This window comes from Anser anser (genome assembly GCF_964211835.1).
Source record: "Anser anser genome assembly, chromosome: 2".
NCBI lineage: Eukaryota > Metazoa > Chordata > Aves > Anseriformes > Anatidae > Anser > Anser anser.
This window is the reverse complement of record NC_139721.1, coordinates 32,107,898-32,124,707: the sequence shown is the minus strand read 5'-3', so window position 1 is coordinate 32,124,707 and position 16,810 is coordinate 32,107,898. Positions and strand designations below refer to the sequence as shown.

General features: G+C 34.7%; 1 protein-coding gene across 11 annotated transcripts in view; it reads right to left on the bottom strand.

Moving 5' to 3' along the window:
- The window catches only part of LOC310894120 (uncharacterized protein), a 150,986-nt gene that overhangs the window by 108,409 nt on the left and 25,767 nt on the right, over window positions 1–16,810 (bottom strand). For 5 of the 11 annotated variants that reach the window (XR_014579575.1, XR_014579576.1, XR_014579579.1 and 2 more), the window contains one exon: window positions 579–15,964. The exons of 1 other annotated variant lie outside the window; for it this stretch is intronic. Coding sequence is in view for 1 of the 10 variants with exons in the window: in XM_083823848.1 (XP_083679974.1) it covers window positions 9,904–9,930; window positions 12,488–12,565; window positions 15,919–15,964 (151 nt within the window). In the remaining 9 variants the exon portion in view is untranslated. Of the gene's footprint in view, window positions 1–578; window positions 15,965–16,810 lie in introns of those variants that run through there. 5 more of the 11 variants (XR_014579573.1, XR_014579574.1, XR_014579577.1 and 2 more) reach the window with 2 other exon arrangements.

The window sequence follows — 16,810 nt, the reverse complement described above, 5'->3', positions numbered from 1 at the left end:
AAGAAAGAAAGAAAGAAAGAAAGAAAGAAGAAAGAAAGAGAAAGAAAGAAAGAAAAAGAAAGAAAAGAAAGAAAAAGAAAGAAAGAAAAGAAAGAAAGAAAAAGAAAGAAAGAAAGAAAGAAAGAAAAAGAAAGAAAGAAAGAAAGAAAGAAAGAAAGAAAGAAAGAAAGAAAGAAAAAGAAAGAAAGAAAGAAAGAAAGAAAGAAAGAAAGAAAGAAAGAAAGAAAGAAAGAAAGAAAGAAAGAAAGAAAGAAAGAAAGAAAGAAAGAAAGAAAGAGAAAGAAAGAAAGAAAGAAAGAAAGTAAGAAAGAAAGAAAGAAAGAAAGAAAGAAAGAAAGAAAGAAAGAAAGAAAGAAAGAAAGAAAAAGAAAGGGAGAGAGGGAGGGAGGGAGGGAAGGAAGGGAGGAGGGAAGGAAGGAAGAAGGAGGGAAGGAAGGAAGGAAGGAAGGAAGGAAGGAAGGAAGGAAGGAAGGAAGGAAGGAAGGAAGGAAGGAAGGAAGGAAGGAAGGAAGGAAGGAAGGAAGGAAGGAAGGAAGGAAGGAAGGAAGGAAGGAAGGAAGGAAGGAAGGAAGGAAGGAAGGAAGGAGGAGAGTACCACCTACTTGTAATGACAGGGATGACTGTTCTAGATTAGCAGAGTTTCAGTGTTCACATCCTGGGTCACATCCTTGCAAAAGTAAAATGATGTTTAAAAGTAGTAGAAGTATTACTGACTGCGACCAGAAAGCTTTAACCTTACTCTGACTTTAGAGTTTTTCAAACTATAAATTAAAGTTGATGAGGTTTAATTTTTTTTACTTGTAATTGCTTCTTTGGGAAGTTTTTAATGTCTGTGGTGTTGATGTCTCCAGGTGAAATCAATGGACATGCTACTACTGTTGTAAAAAGAAGTCAAAATGAATAAATCTTTTACTGACTGTGTTGATAAAGTCACCAGTGGAAAAATTGATGGTCATGTTACTTTTCAATGGCTTACGGTGACTGCTCTACACTATTATGTTAATTTGGTAGAATTATCTAATAAACGGAGCTATACAGTCATTTTTAATGATAATCTAAGAAAACATCCATGCAACACTGCAAACCAGTTCATCTTACCTAACCTTTATAAATGTCTTCTGGCAAAACTGAAAATGTTTTTATTTGATTGTAAGTCTATTTTGGAATTTGGTTTACATGAGGATAGCTGTGATCCACTGGTTAATATACAGCTCTAAATTAAAAAAGCTTGTTTTTCTCCCTCATTCTAGTACTATCGTACTACATGGGTTTAACTAAGTCATGTAAATCTTCATTTTTAAGTGATATGGGAAGGAATTCAGAATGCTATGATTTTTTTTCTTTCCAAATAGGAATTATAATGCTTATTTTATCTTTATGTGTGAAGCTCTGCAGTGTTGTAGATGCAAAAAACAATATGTAAGTTCTTAAAATTATTAATTTTCACCAACCACTTTGGTTTCTTTAAATACTTTACTCATCTTCATTCACTAGCTTTTTTTTAGAACTAGTCCTGGACATTAATTTGATTTATATTATACAAATGCTTGATATAAGTTCCAGTTAAGAAAATATTATCTTCATACTAAATGCATTGAACAAAGTATTACATTGGCCAACTTATTGCCAAACATTGGCTCACATTTAATCAAACAGTAAACTTGTCATCTGCAAAAGAAAGAAATTTCAGTACAGCATTTAAAAACATACATACAATTGTAAAAGTACCTGAAACTATAGTAGCTGAAATAGCTTTTAAACCTATTAACATTTAAAAATAATGATAATTTTATAACAGAATAATTCAGAGTGCATTCTAAGTATCCAGCTTTTGTTTATTATGTATGTTAGCAAGTATTACTAAGGTTGCTAGGGTAGTTTGTCATTTTTTTCCTAATAGTCACATAAAGCTTTCATTAATGACCAGCATGAATTCGACCTTCCCATGGGCAACTTGAACTCAAGTATGGACTTTTATTATGGATTTTTTAATTGAATGAACAATTTTAATTTATTTATTTTTTTTAAGCAGAACAGTTATTTTTCTTCAGATTTTTCCCGCACTTAACTTATTTGGTCCTGAGGTGTTACTTAGGGGCATAATTAGTAAACATTCAGGGTTAATGCCCAAAAACTAGATTCAAAGCCCTGATTATATTTTCCTTTTTATCTATGTTTTAATTTTGTTTTCTTGATCATGAAGACCAAGAGATGTTTAAACACTGAAATTTTTTCAGAAATGTTTAATGATGTTTAAAAAAAAAAAAAAGTTTTCTCAATAAAGATTGAAGGCATGGTAATACATAACTTAGAACTGTCCTCTATGGCAAACGAATAAGGTATTGTGCTTGACTTTATTGTTACTGTAGTAATTAATTTATTTGTAAAATGTCTCAAGTTGATGAGTAAAATTTTTGTTTCTGCTTTCAACAGCAATACTTTGTGTGAGCATCCTTTCTGATCATTGAAAACCACAGGCTATAACACAGTATCTGGGAACTGGTAGAAGTAAAAAATATATCAAGAAAAAGCATATCTAACAAACAAAATAAATCAAAGTCTCTCCCATGTTCCAATTTCTAGAATAGCAGAACCGAGTAAGTCCATCTGTGCTTATTTGTGTCTGAAAGCAGAGAACCCCCTCAGTGAAGAAATCACTGAAAACAATAATAACAATAAGCAGAAATATTTCTGTTGTGCTTAACTATTCAAAGTACTATGAAAACATTAGCTGCACTAACAACTTCCTGGCAGCACTGATAAACCAACACATATATATTGTTTATGATAATGATGAAACAGATGTGAAGTTGGAATAGCCAAGTAGTTTCATCTGAGTTTCATCTGAGTAGTGAGGACAACAGTTGTTCATGGCAGTTGATCCTATATTCAATCATTACAACTATGGAAAAATATGAAACTATTGCTGAAGATGGTAAGAAGTAATAGCCTTTCCTGAGTTAAAAATAAGCAAACAAACAAATTTGATTTAGTGAATTCTGTGTAGTTGATACTGTTATCTGTTAAATGAGAGAAAATAATTACTTTTTTTTTTTCAGATCTTAATAAACAGTGTTTTGTGAATGAGATTTTATGCTCAAGACATATCTCAACTGTAATGTAAGTTGCTTCTTACTGTGCTGAAGTTTCCTCTCAAGTTTTTTGTTGGATACCATAGCTTTCAATTCATGCAATAAGGCACATTATATTGTTCCTATTCCCTACTAAGAGAAATGTAACACTGCTGCCCTTTCTCCTATGCCACCCACATGAAATCCACAGAAAATTAGTCCCATGGGTGTCAAGTGGTCACTGTTTATCTACCTGTTTATCTATTTTTGCTACACAAGAGGACTAAAGTTGTGTAATTAATATCTGTAAGACCTTTTGAAGAACTTGAATAAAAGTCTTAGAGTAACACAGAAAAAATATTTTTTATCAGGCAATTATAGCCTATAAGCACCACATACTGCAGCTTTTGTGAGAACAGTACACATCCTGGCAATGGGGGACCTTAATCCATAACAGCTACTTTACATTCACTGACTTGTACAAGCGAAAATGAAGGCATCGAATTTAAATTTCCCAAAGGTCGATACTGTAACTCTTATACTGTACTGGAAGAACATTGATTATCTTTTTCAGTTTATCTTGTAGCATAAATTTAAGAAACATATTCCTTACTTCTTCTTAATAAATGACATATTTCCTGAAGATGGTTCAACTGGAGAGCTTTCCCAGAGATCACTGACACATGAGGAAACCCACGTCTTCACAAGAGTTAGTAGTGAGTGATGTGTAAAGGCAATAGGCACAAGGTGGAGGACAAAAGGGAAGAAAAAGGGGAAAAGGAAGGAATCAGGATATTTTACAAATTTAGGTAGTATTTGGAGCCTCTTGGCAGTCTCCATGTGACATAGGGACACTCTAGAAGGTCCATTTATTCCACTACATTGTTTGAACGTCCTCATGCTTACACAGCTTTCTATTAAATTAGCGGACTTTTAAATACTATATATATATACATATATAATATAAATAATATATAAATACCATATATATATAATTCAAAGGTAAATTATGGCCTTTGTTTTCAAATTTCTTGGGCATAACATCACATATATTTCTTATAGCATTATTTCTTTCAAAGTCATCAGTTTCTGTCTGTTCTTACTGTAGCTTATTCATAGAATCATAGAATCATTAAGGTTGGAAAAGACCTACAAGATCATCTGGTCCAACTGTCCCTTTACCACCAATATTACCCACTAAGGTAATTCAAGTCTACCTTTCCTTGAAATCTCATTTTAAAATAATGATTATATTAATGGCTTATTAATAGGCTGTCATTTAAAATAAGGTTAAATGATTAAAAAGTAAGACCAAGCTTAAAGCCTTGTTCTGAAAAATTTTTTGCATTCCTTGCAGCTATTTATGTTCAAAATTGTGTAGTTAGAGGTTAAATTGCAAATACAATAGTCTGTTTTACCATTATGATGAAAACTGTACTAAAATTGGCAATATTAATTAAGCTTTCTCTGGGACTTTTGACTTCTGATGCAAAAGTTGCTTTTATAAATTTGTTTTTTCAAAGGTCTGTCATACACTAAATGAATGTGACGTTTAAATGATATATTGTCATTGCACCTTGTCATTTTGTTTAGGGACTAGAAACTAGTCTCTTCAGTACAGTAAGGAAAGTGTTCAATATGCAAAGGGTTGAGTCACATTATTCTCATTAATGTTAATGGGAGTTATATGGATAAGTCTATGTGCTGAAAATCATGAGGAGTTAATGTCTTTAGAATTTACGTTTCCCAGTTTTGCTCTCTGAACCTTTGTGCCTGGCTACCTCCACTTCTGTAAAGTTCCTGAGGGGAGCAGTGATGGGAGAAGTATAAAGTAATTAAAGGAAAGGTATTCAGACTTCAAGATGTCTATGGTACATTCTCAAAGGTAGTAAATAGGTAATCCATATCAAATGGGAGAAAAGGTAGTTTTGAAATTACACTCTCTTTAAAATCTCCTTTGAAATCATAATCTACTTTATTATTATGTGTTTTGTGCAATACATTTTTTTCTTTTTCTTAAATCATATAAGAAATATATATTGATATTGAAGTCTGACACGTCAGTGAAGTATATCAAATGGACACACAGTTATACAGTTAACAAAAAAAAAATTCAGAGGTTGTACTTAGAGTGTAACTTCAATGTATACATAGAGTTGCTGGATTTCTGTGAACTGCAGGCTGAAAGGTACTCAAATGGAATCCATTTGGTATCCCTAAAATTTGTGAGGGAATGTCTTTTCTCTGTTAGAGAAAGTTAAAGGGAAATGATCATTTTTTAGCTTTGTTCAGTTTTGTTTCATGAGCAAATTCTGAATATTTAATCACTCCGGGGGAAAAATATATATATATATATATATAAAGAAAGAAAGAAAAGACAAATAAAAGCTTAGTAACGTAATTCGAACACATGAAAATAAATACTTAAGTACTAGCTTTGGGTTTTGTTCCTTCCACCACTACCTTTACTGAAACCAGTGGAACTAAACTTGAGTTTGAATAAAAGCAGCATATAGTATGAAAGGAAAAAAAAATCAAAACATATTGTTTAATCTTACTCAGATCTTAGCCTATTGACTCAAACAGTAAGCATCTAATATGCTTTGAGAGTTGCTTAGCACTGCCAAACATACCAGTCAAATGCACTTTTTTGGCAGCCTTGTATGCAGCTTGTATTTATTAGATAGGCAGCTATTTGAGTTGATTAGCTACAAACATGTCATGAAAAAGAAATAATTACTCATTCACTATAAATACATGTAGTTTTCTTCACCACTTGCTGACTCAGCTTCACTTGTGGTCTGAAGGATGAAGTCATATGGGTTCTTCATATTCTTGTTTTAATTTGTAATGTTGGGAGGAATAAGACAGACCGTCTGCTACAGCTTGTCCTTGTTCAGCTGTACGGGTCCCTAGGACAGAGCCTAGAGAATCTCTCCACTAGGCAGTCACCAGCAGACTCAACTATGGAGTTGGCATATCCAACTGCTACCTTATTCTCCCTACAGTCCATGATGCTGAGGGTTAGGGGAGGAGGAGACATTACAAATGTGCAGCACACTGATTAATCACAACTGGAAAACAACTTAAAAACTGGTGCCAAGTGGTATAAACAAGCCTGTACCCAGATCAGAATTTAGCAGAGACTGTAGTAGCATGGACTGACTTGACTATATCACTCCCCAGGCAACATATGGAAATTACACACATCAGAGAATTTTCCTGATTTTGTAATCCAGCAGAACTGATCATGGACTTGTGGAGAGCTCTTTGAATATACTGGGCACCTCCAGGAAGCAGAAATTACAAGTGACATAACTTTTTACTGGAGCAGTTAAAAGATCATGGTCCTGATTTTCATACTGACATTGGGACCATAACTGTTTTACTGGTTTCTTTTTCAGCTCACTAATGTTCCCAGGTAGTGTTCTGATCTGGAATGTAGTTAAAACATAGTCATGGCCCGGAAGTAATAAGAATGAAATAGAGAATGCCTTGGCCCTCAGCACCTAGCTAATGAGTTCATCCTTCCAACAATCTTTCTCTTTACAGGACGTTTAGTTTTATTACTGCCCCTTCTGGTTCTTCAGGATATATACTTGGAAGGGTTCCTACTTAACTCTTTTGTCTGCCCTCCATGCTGCTTAGAAATAATAATAATTACACACCTTGTTCTCCTCTTGATGGACTCTGAATACCACTTGAATATGAATAGCTTGATACACACATTGGTTTATTTAAGATCCTATCTGATTTTTGACACAACAGCTTATAGCAACACACCTTCATATGAAAGGCAATTGAAAACAACTGGCAGAGCTCTGAGAAAACAAGTGCTAAGCACTTGGAGAAAATGCCAGTTATATAGATTTAGAAAGATGGGCACTGTCACAGCACCAGCCATAGTGAAAGAATTATTGCAATTCACATTTGGAGAAAGAACATACTCAGAAATAGAATTACACATGTAATAGATTGCATCAGACATGTAGGGGAAAACCAAACGTATCAAACTCTGGAGCCATCTAATGCCACGTGAAAAATGTGATTTAGTATAAAGTCTGTCCTTGATGTGTGCCAAAACACAGTTACTTAGAAAGCTAACCACATTTCTGTACTTTCAGAGAACTCCTTTCAGATAAATATGTAATAGTATAGACTTTGCTATAATTAAATTGTGCAGATTAAAATGTGCAGAATTTTCTGAAGAGAATTTCATAGAATATCATCAGATGTCAATGCATGTCACCCATGAGCATGTTTAATTTGGGATCTGTTGAAGGAAAGCCATATGTAGGAAGCAAAGCAAGGTACCCTTGATATTTAACAAGGCAGTTGCTGTCAGCAGGATGCTTGGAAGATAACAGAAGTAACCTAAGTTAAGACTTCGTAAGTAGTGATATTTCTGAAAATATGTATATATATATATTAATAAAGTTTTGGAAGATGATGTATAACTTGTACCAAACATGCAGAAGCAACCCAGTTATAAAAGGAATTCTAAAGTAAAACAGCTGAGTACCAGGAAAAATATATATATATATAATAATAATAATAACTGGGAAGAGGACAAAAGGGAACAGGGTTTAACCCCTGTTGATGTGCCACAGAATAAGCTGACCTGAGCAAACATAGTTTTGTTTTCAAAAGACCAGTATTTATGAATCAGTCAAAACAGTTCTAAAGTGAGGTAGAACACCTTAGCACAAAGTTTATCTGCCAGTGACTCCTCTTGATTTTACAGCCTAGAGGAAACTGCTGCATCTCTCCTCTACAATGACACACAGCAACAACTGTCAAATGTTTATGCACAGGCAGTCAGATACTGTAACCAGGATTGTTAAATGGAAAAACTTAGCTTATGGTAGTTGATATGGTATCCAGCTACTGCACAAGCAAGTCATTAGTGCTGTATTTTAACAAAATGAGATTGTAATTAGGTGCCTTTGATTCTAAAGGCAGAATGAGTTGCACATTTCTGGCTGCTGTTCCCAAAGCGTGACATCAGAGCAATCAGTGATAGACTGTCATTCGCTGATCACCCTACATTTTTACTTCATTACTAACTCACAACTAGTCCCTGGGCAAGATGAGATTCTCAGTCATCAGTGAGCAATAAATATCTCTGCCAGAGTTGATAAGATTTCACAGACACATATAGTACTTTTTGTTTTGTTCTTGTTTTTCAATTTCACAAGCTGTCTCTGTGTCGAAGTTGGATCTGGATCACTGTTGACTTGTGGCTGCTTTGCCTCAGTAGGAACTAACAGTGCTCCTTTGTTCTAGCTGTCTTGACTGAAATAGGACAGGCAGAATAACTTGCTTTCACCCCACCATGTGGAGAGACCATCCAGAATATCCCCTAAACCCAAAATTCCCACCTGTTGCAGTGACCTATGCATCACTGCACACAAACAGGGTAACTTGCTTCCCTGCTTTGGGCTGTGTCCAGTGCAATCTAGATGTAGGACTGGGAAATCCTACAGTACTGTGGTTTTGTATGAAGTTACCTGTACTCTCTTTCTCTCTGGAACTGAACAGAGTCTTGCTAGCCCATTGACTTCAGCACATAGAGTAATTACCGAATTGGGTCCAGAATCTGGAACTACACATCCCAAAATGGAGATTAATGACTACATTCGAGAGCTATTCCCCAAAATATGTGGTATTACCATAGGACATTGCAAATGATGTGTGAAATGAGACACCTTTGCCGATTGGCAGTGCACAAAGAGGATAAAGAGAATGACATGTAATTATTACTGTACTATTAGCTGTGATATTCAGCCTATACAAAGACAGAGAAGTCCAATAAATTCAAAAGGTTTAGATTTGTTTAAAATAAGAATAAACTGGTTAGAAACTTCTTATTAACAAACTTCACCAGAACGTTATTTTGGAAGTGAGGAGGATCCAAAAAAAAAAAAAAAAGGAGATTTTACATGAGTCTCCTCCCCTCAAAGATCATCACTTTCTTTCCCTTTACTTTCAAAAACACAGACACCTTTCAAGCACAACTTGAATTACTCAACTCCCTCAAATACCAGGATGATGGTGAGGAGTTTGGGGAGATAGGAGGGGGGAAGCTGTGATATTAGTAAAGCTTTGAGAGGATTGTGGATGTACATTTATCTGTCAACATAACAGATGCAGTGATATCTCTTACAGACAGAAATGAATACAAGGTATGTCTGCCAAAGCACAGATTAAGAATTAGTTTTTCCAATTTTATGAGTTTTATATTTTGTGGCAAATTATGGAGTATACATTACCCATCTGACAAACTGTTAGCAAAACATGTTAAAAATAACTGAAGAAAGTGCAAGCACCAGTGTCTAGCACCAGTTTTGTGAGCTTCTTAAAGGCAATTTCAGTAAATTCAAAAAGCAACACGTTAAGATGGATATGTCAAACAAATCAGAATCCCTCCAGTTCTGAAAGATGAATTGTATTATTTTTATGAGCTGTTTTGCAAAAGTGAAATGAAGTTACATGTGCAGAGCAAATTAAAGAATATTAATTCTTGGAGAATTAATCTTTTCATGTTTTCTAAGTTGTCAACCAATTTTTTTCACCCGTCTTAAGGATCAGCATCTTCCATTGATTTAATTGATAAAAGTACAATGAAAATTTGTTATATGATATTTTTATTAAATAAATAAAAAAAAAACCTACATAGCATCAATGTTCACAATTTCAATTGATTAGAATTTGTTCAGTAGACCATCAGAAGATATAAAGAAAACTATTACTGGCTTGTTTCTAAGGGTATCTATTAGGAATCAGCACTAGGCCCAATGCTATTCAGTATTCCCAGCTGTGATCTGAAGGTTCATACCAAAATTAGCGTTCTAAGGATCTGAGGATGACAGAAAAGTTAGTTGAGCAGTACATAATGATAAGATCCAAGAAGAGATCCCTTGACAAGGTAAAACCATTAAAAATAAATAAATAAATAAATAAATCTCTTTTTTTTTTTTTAAAAAAAAAAAGGCATTTTATAGGAGGTGAATGCAAAGTTATACATCAATAGAAAGGAATTTCACCCCCAAAAACTGGGGTACGGTGCCTCAGAATTCCTCCACTCTGCAAGGATTTATGGGCCATAGTAGACCAGCAACTCAACATGAGTTCCCACTGTGAGGCTGCATGAACAAAGCTAATATAATCCTTAAATCCTGATGCAATTGTTGGAATATTTCCCATAGATCTGCTGTCCATATTTTAATGGGAATGGTAGAAGAGAAAAAAAAATAATAGGTTGCATAATTTGACAGCAGGAGAAAATTCTTTTCTGTGAATGTATAAACTCAATCTGATTACTGAAAAAAAGGACTGGGGGTAACAATTAAAGTTTATAGGTGGGAGAAAATTCTTCTATGCAAAGCTTCTTTATCCTGAAGGGAGAATAATACAGCAACGACCCCACCCATGAAAAATCTGGAAAAAGGGGTCTGGAAGCTGAAGACTGACAAATCAGGTGTAGAACAGTTTTCTAACAGCAAAAATAAATGTTGAAATAAATTGCCCCACAATGATGAATTCTTGCTATTGGTATATCTTCAAATCATGATACATGTCAGAATTTCACCAAATCCTTGCTGGTTTTTAGTTAAATAATAACTTTATTGGACTCAATACTGGATAAATCAAATAGAAATCAAATAGATAAAATGTTAGAGTCTTCAACCTTGCAGCAAACTAGCTGATGTTAGATTCCAGAAATTCAAAACACAATACGAAAAGTAAAGAATAGAAAAAAAAAATAGAATGATCTATTAAAAATTACATTGTCTGAAGATCTGAGGCCTGACTTGGGGCTTTTGTTATAACTAAGGATCTCTAACTCTAGACCATATGCTCTACTGTGGTATGTATTGCATAGCTATGGAAAATGTCTTAATGTAGGTATTTTTCATTCGCATAAAATTGTCTGTAAGAATTTATATCCCAGCTGGTATGATGTTATACAGAAACAATATCATGTGTTGTTCTGCAAGCTGTGCATATGTTTGGTTTCTGAGGCCAAAAATCAGGATGTGGTTTGAAGAAAAGTAGGAGGAGTCAACTAGTAAAAGTGTTATACCATATGACAACCTTAAAAAAAAAAAAAAAAAAACTATCAGTTGAGAAAATATATAGCAGAAGCAGAGACTGCCTTTGCTGCAATAACTAGTGATCTGGTGTGCACATGTGCACACTCACATACCACTGGAGTTTTAAAAGCATAGGGTTGCAACCTGTTGTTTGTGTAGTCTAAATGTCTGTAACCATACAGCAAAAACACTGTGATGTAATCCGATACTTTGTGCCAGTAGAAATCACTCTGAGTTTCAGTATATTAGTGCCCAACAAAATTATTAGAAACACAAAATGGCTTCCTTGTCTAGGACAGGAGACAGGATGGTCATGTTACACTGCATAGAGGTCGGCTTGTAGGCTTGTTGACTCCTGAGTAACTATCTACTGGAGGGTAATGATCTGTAGGTCATCTTTGTGCATTTTAAAGACATGAGAAGGGTAGGACTCATGACCTGGAAAGTGACCAGCTTCTAAAAGGTTTAACGTACTTCTTCATCAGGTGAGTCATGCACCATGCACATGCCTGAAAATATTTTACTACAGGACCTAATATGGCCAAGTGCAAACACTTTTTTTTTTTATCCCTAAGTTAACATAATAGATCCTCTTAAGTATTTAACTTGTCTTAGAGATTCACAGTGGAGTGAAAGCAAACAGTTTCAATCTCAGTAAGTATACACAATACAAGAATTGAAAAATAATAAAATGTAAATAACTCCAAAAGCAGCTTTATATATGTCTACTCTTGATATATAAACCAGTTCAAATAGCAAAATTAGGTTTCTTGGGGAAATCACAGCATTTGTAGCTCTCTGTTTGTTTCCTACATTAATTTTTTGAAGTGCATTAAAATTTTTAGGCTCCATATGGACACATTTAGTCACATTAATTCTCTAGTATGTTCAATCAAGTTTTCAGTAGTTACTTTTTTTTTTTTAAATTCTGTGTTTTCTGACTGTATGATTAATGTAAGTAAATAAGTAATCACCAGATGAAACGAAATTCTGCTTCCTGAACTTATGTAAGTACTACAATTATAGTAACTTGAAATAGTAACATGATTAAACTATACACAAATTAGCCATTTTCACAATTAAAGCATGAGTCCAAGAGATCCTCCTAAAAATTTGAACCACTCTGGATTTAATTAAAAACAGATAATGTGTGAAAGTTTATTCCCATGGGTTATTCTCTATTTTTATTTTTACCTTACCAACAATCCTAACATATCCCTTTGTATCATCTAATAAGTATGATTTCTTATTTTTGTGTAGGGCCACATTTGGTGGCATCTGGCAAACATGTGTCGGTGCTATGACAGACGTTTCACACACCTGCACTCCAGTTGTGAGCTGGTGCCTACTACTGGCAAAGCAGCAGGTAAAGGACATCTTTGTCACTTCATTGATAATCTAGAAAGCAAAATATAGTATTCCTTATTCTGATGTTCTGATAAACCATTTCAATTCTGTTTTTGATTAGTTGCATTTCCTAGCCTAAATGCTGAAAGTTTCAAACATCAATGAAAAAATGTTAATGTCTCTAACCTCGTAAACTCAGACCTGTGTTTGAGGCCAGAAGACATTTCAGGGCTGCATTGTAAAAACATGAAAATACACTTGGGGCAAGCCTAGGGCATGGCTTAGGATATGCAAGAGAAGAAATCTCAGGCACACTACTCCATGCATATTTTGAGAGTAGCCATCATCAGTACTTCCAATATTTTCTGTAGAGAAAAATTTTTACTTTCAGTTAGTTTTTCTACAAATTCCACTAATTTCACACTAATACCCTTTCATGTAGTACAAAATATGTACAGCCACATGGAGACACATAGGTCACCAAAATCATCTAAAGGAGATTCACAGCAATCCAAGTCTTGTCTTGTTCTTTCAAAATATACTAATGATATCAATGATACCACCTATATGAGTACAATTAAAAGAATTAACCTACAGTGTTTTCCATGCAAACTTTCCTCTGAAAAACTCCACATTTGCTAATATTTCAGTAACTCTCTCTGTTTATAAAAATTGAGAACGTCTACATCAAATGAACTATTGTACTTAGAGTCCCAGGAAACTACACTGTGGGTGGCTGATATTGCCATGTTGCAGAAGAAAAATATGCAAATTAAGCTGAAAATACAGTGCAAAAGATGCTGGACACTTTATTTTCCTTGTTGTTCAAGTACAAACCAGTGTGAAAACATTGCTACTTTCTAAATCATTCCCCTTTGGTAGAATCCACCTCTGCTTAAGCCTTTTCTAAGAAAGAATCCATGACAATTTCCTGCAGATCCAGGAAATGAGTAGCAAACCACAACCATCAACCCAAAGATCTCCGTGTTTCCCCATCAGCCCTTTCCTTTCTTACAAAATCCTCTGTGAACCCAACATAGTTGTTGTTTGCCAGCTGGTGCAGGATCCTGTAACCTCCTTAATGTTTGGTGTTTGGTGTACAATAAGCAAGTAGGGTAGATGAACAGGAAGTGGCCAGGCTTTTTAGAGTTAGTGTTGAGGATTTGATACCCTCACTACACATATGTCAGGATTGCTTCATGTGGTCCCATAAACCTAATGTCTGTTTGAAAATGGTGTGCTGGTGTGAGCTCCCAGAGAGTACATCCCAGTTTAGTTTTGTCCAAAAGGAAGCCAATTCCTGCATAATGAGACAACATTAACAAAATGTTAAAAGGAGCACAGTATGTGGGGACAATCAGGAGAGTCACTTCAGAAGCACACTTCTGATCTGAACACATACACTTGGAAATAAGACACACCTAATTTATCTCAATTTACCTTTTCTGGGTAATCTCTTCAAGGCTGTGATATTTATCAATACCAATAAAAAGTATTTTGCATGCTGCACTCAAAAATATCAGCCTGCTTATTTATGGGGAAAAGCCATGTAATTTGCATATTACTTGACTCAATCTGAATTGCTCTAAAGGTAAGGGGTCTTCCAGTGATATCATTTAACAAACAGGCTTGAGATGTTTTCCAGACAAAGATATGCCTGAAAATTTAGAAGCTGAAATATAAAATATGTGCCGTACTAAAGCTAAGTATGTTTTTGAGAAGCTGACAGAATTCTGCTGATCATGGGATCTCCTAAAGAAGGCTTTTTTTATTCGCAGCAATCCTCCTGTCAGTCTTAAGAGACATACGTATTTCAGAGATAATAAATTAGCCTAGTAAACAGTTAAAAACAAGCAAACAAAAACAAAAAAACACCCCAAAGAAACTTAAAGCTGCCATCACCACCTTAAGGAACATGCTCTTTCAAGATGTGTAGTACAAATCATCTTTTATCTCAAAAACTTGAAGTATAACAGGCACTGTGACACACTTTTCTACTATATTGTGAAACATATGAAGATCGCAGAACACTAGACAGAAGCAGGCATTATCACTTTGTATTTACAAATAGGTCAACTAAGATTAAATGCCCTACACACTTTTGCAATAGCAGCATGAACAGCCCCTGGGACAAGTCCTTCAGTCTGCCCTCAACATCATGTCAAACAACTCCTTTCCCCCGCAAAATTTTATTCATTATGAAATGTGGGTGGGGTTTTTTGATTTTTTTTTTCAGTTCCAAATATTTTTAAGAAAATTAACTCATTTATTTTTTTATTTCTATGCTTTATACATTATCCTTATTGTTTCTGAGATTCTCCTACTGTTTAGAAAATAAAGACTTTTCCAGGCTGCATTTATTTGTTTCTGTTGAATAGCCTTGACTTCTTACTGCTTTCTCTCTGAATGGAAAAAAGTTGTTATTTGTGCTTCCCCTTAACATCTTCATTCACACATCTTGGTACGGAGCATTATTCCTGATGAAAATAAATTTATTGAAACTAAACTAATTGTCACTAAATTCAAGCTCTCATTCAGGAAAACATGTCAAAAATTGGGATGGGGGGGTGGAAAAGAGCAGCATTAAACAATTAAACATTTGTCTGAATTCATAACCAAAAGAACATAAAAAATGCTCAGTTGAAAGTCTGATAAAACAGTAAAGGAGTAGTCCTTTTGTGAATCAGTATTTTTCTTACAAAATAAACTCTGAAATTGTAACCAATTAAAAGTCGTTCTTCTTTAGATTATAAAAATCTCAAGGAGAGTCAGATTTATTTTACAATCTCTGTCAGTCCCTTTAAGCAATCCTTCATTGTAAGCAATGATAGAAACATCCCATCTTTGACATTCCTCTGGTGGGACAGAAATCAGATCATTCAATAAGAAACAAAAACTAAAACAAAACAAGACCAATAAATCTTTTCCGCTCTAAATTAATATCCCTTTTCTGTATAGAGCTTTTGGAAAACTTAATGGTTTAAAACAATGGGTAACAGGGAGTGAACTTTGAACAGCAGGTTCTGCAATGTAGTCATGTAAATAATTTTTGCTCTTCAAACTTGAGAATGAAGGCTCAGTTTGCTCTGCCACCACTCATGGGCCATTGTCTGATGACACAGAGGCAGAAGTTTTGAGTAAAATGGAAACGTCAGTTGCCAGAAGCATAACCGTGAGCAAATCCTGGTAAGCGAGTTCTCTTGACCCATCGCAGGTCACCAGCCCAATTCTGTACCTCGCCTAATGGTGGGGGCTGCTTCAGCGCTGCTGCTACTGTGCCGAATCTTGAGCTGGCAATATTTGCAGGGTTTGTGCATGTGATTAGAGGCAAAGAATCTTTGAAGTACACGGCCTGTTAAATTCCAGTAAATAAGTTACTGCATATTTTAGAAGGACCTTCTTACCACATAGTTCACAATTAGCATGCCCATTTCATCATTAAAGAGGTACCTAGGAAAAGAAAACATGTATAAGTACAGAAATATCAGAATAAAGCACTTAGAGTGAATAATTAATACCATTTTATGTTAACCAACCATATATTTTAATCATCAAAGATGACTAAGGCTACAAATTCTTCTTTACTGACAAGGATGCACTTCTTAAGTCACTATTTAAAATGGATTTTTATGGCCTGTTTTAATAACCAAGAGGCAAAAATGTGCTGTGCTGCATGGACATGCTGAAGATACAAGTCAAATGACCAAGACGATTCTCTAGCTCCCTAGGCAAAAAGGCAATATAACTGTTATTGAGGCAGAACAAAGAAAGAGATATCCTATTATCTCTGTATATCTACCATCTTTAAATATGAGTAAAAGCATCAGTTAGTCTAGAAATAAAAATTAACAAACTTGCCATGCTTACAACACACTATGAGTTTGCATTATAAATAACAATCATCATAAGTCTGCTCCATAATGATGATTTCATCAGAAGTACTACCAGGAAATATGTTTTATATCTGAGCATAATGTTTTCTCTCCTCGTGTTCACCAGCAAGGACACAGCCTTCTGCTTCACACGCTTCTACTTTCTCTAAATTTTCTTCATGTTCTTACATAGATTAACCAGACTACTGAACAACATTTTCATCAAAATAATCCAGCTTCCCTTCAAGAGCTGTTAAAACTGCTTAATATTTTAGGAAATATAGCCTAAAACATTTTGCTGTCTAGGGGCATATGATAGCTATATGCAACAACCAATGAGTTTCATATATCTTCTTATTCTACTGCAGATGCACCATGAAGTTTACGTAACTTAAAAAAAAAAAAAGTTATGCATCTTGATTAT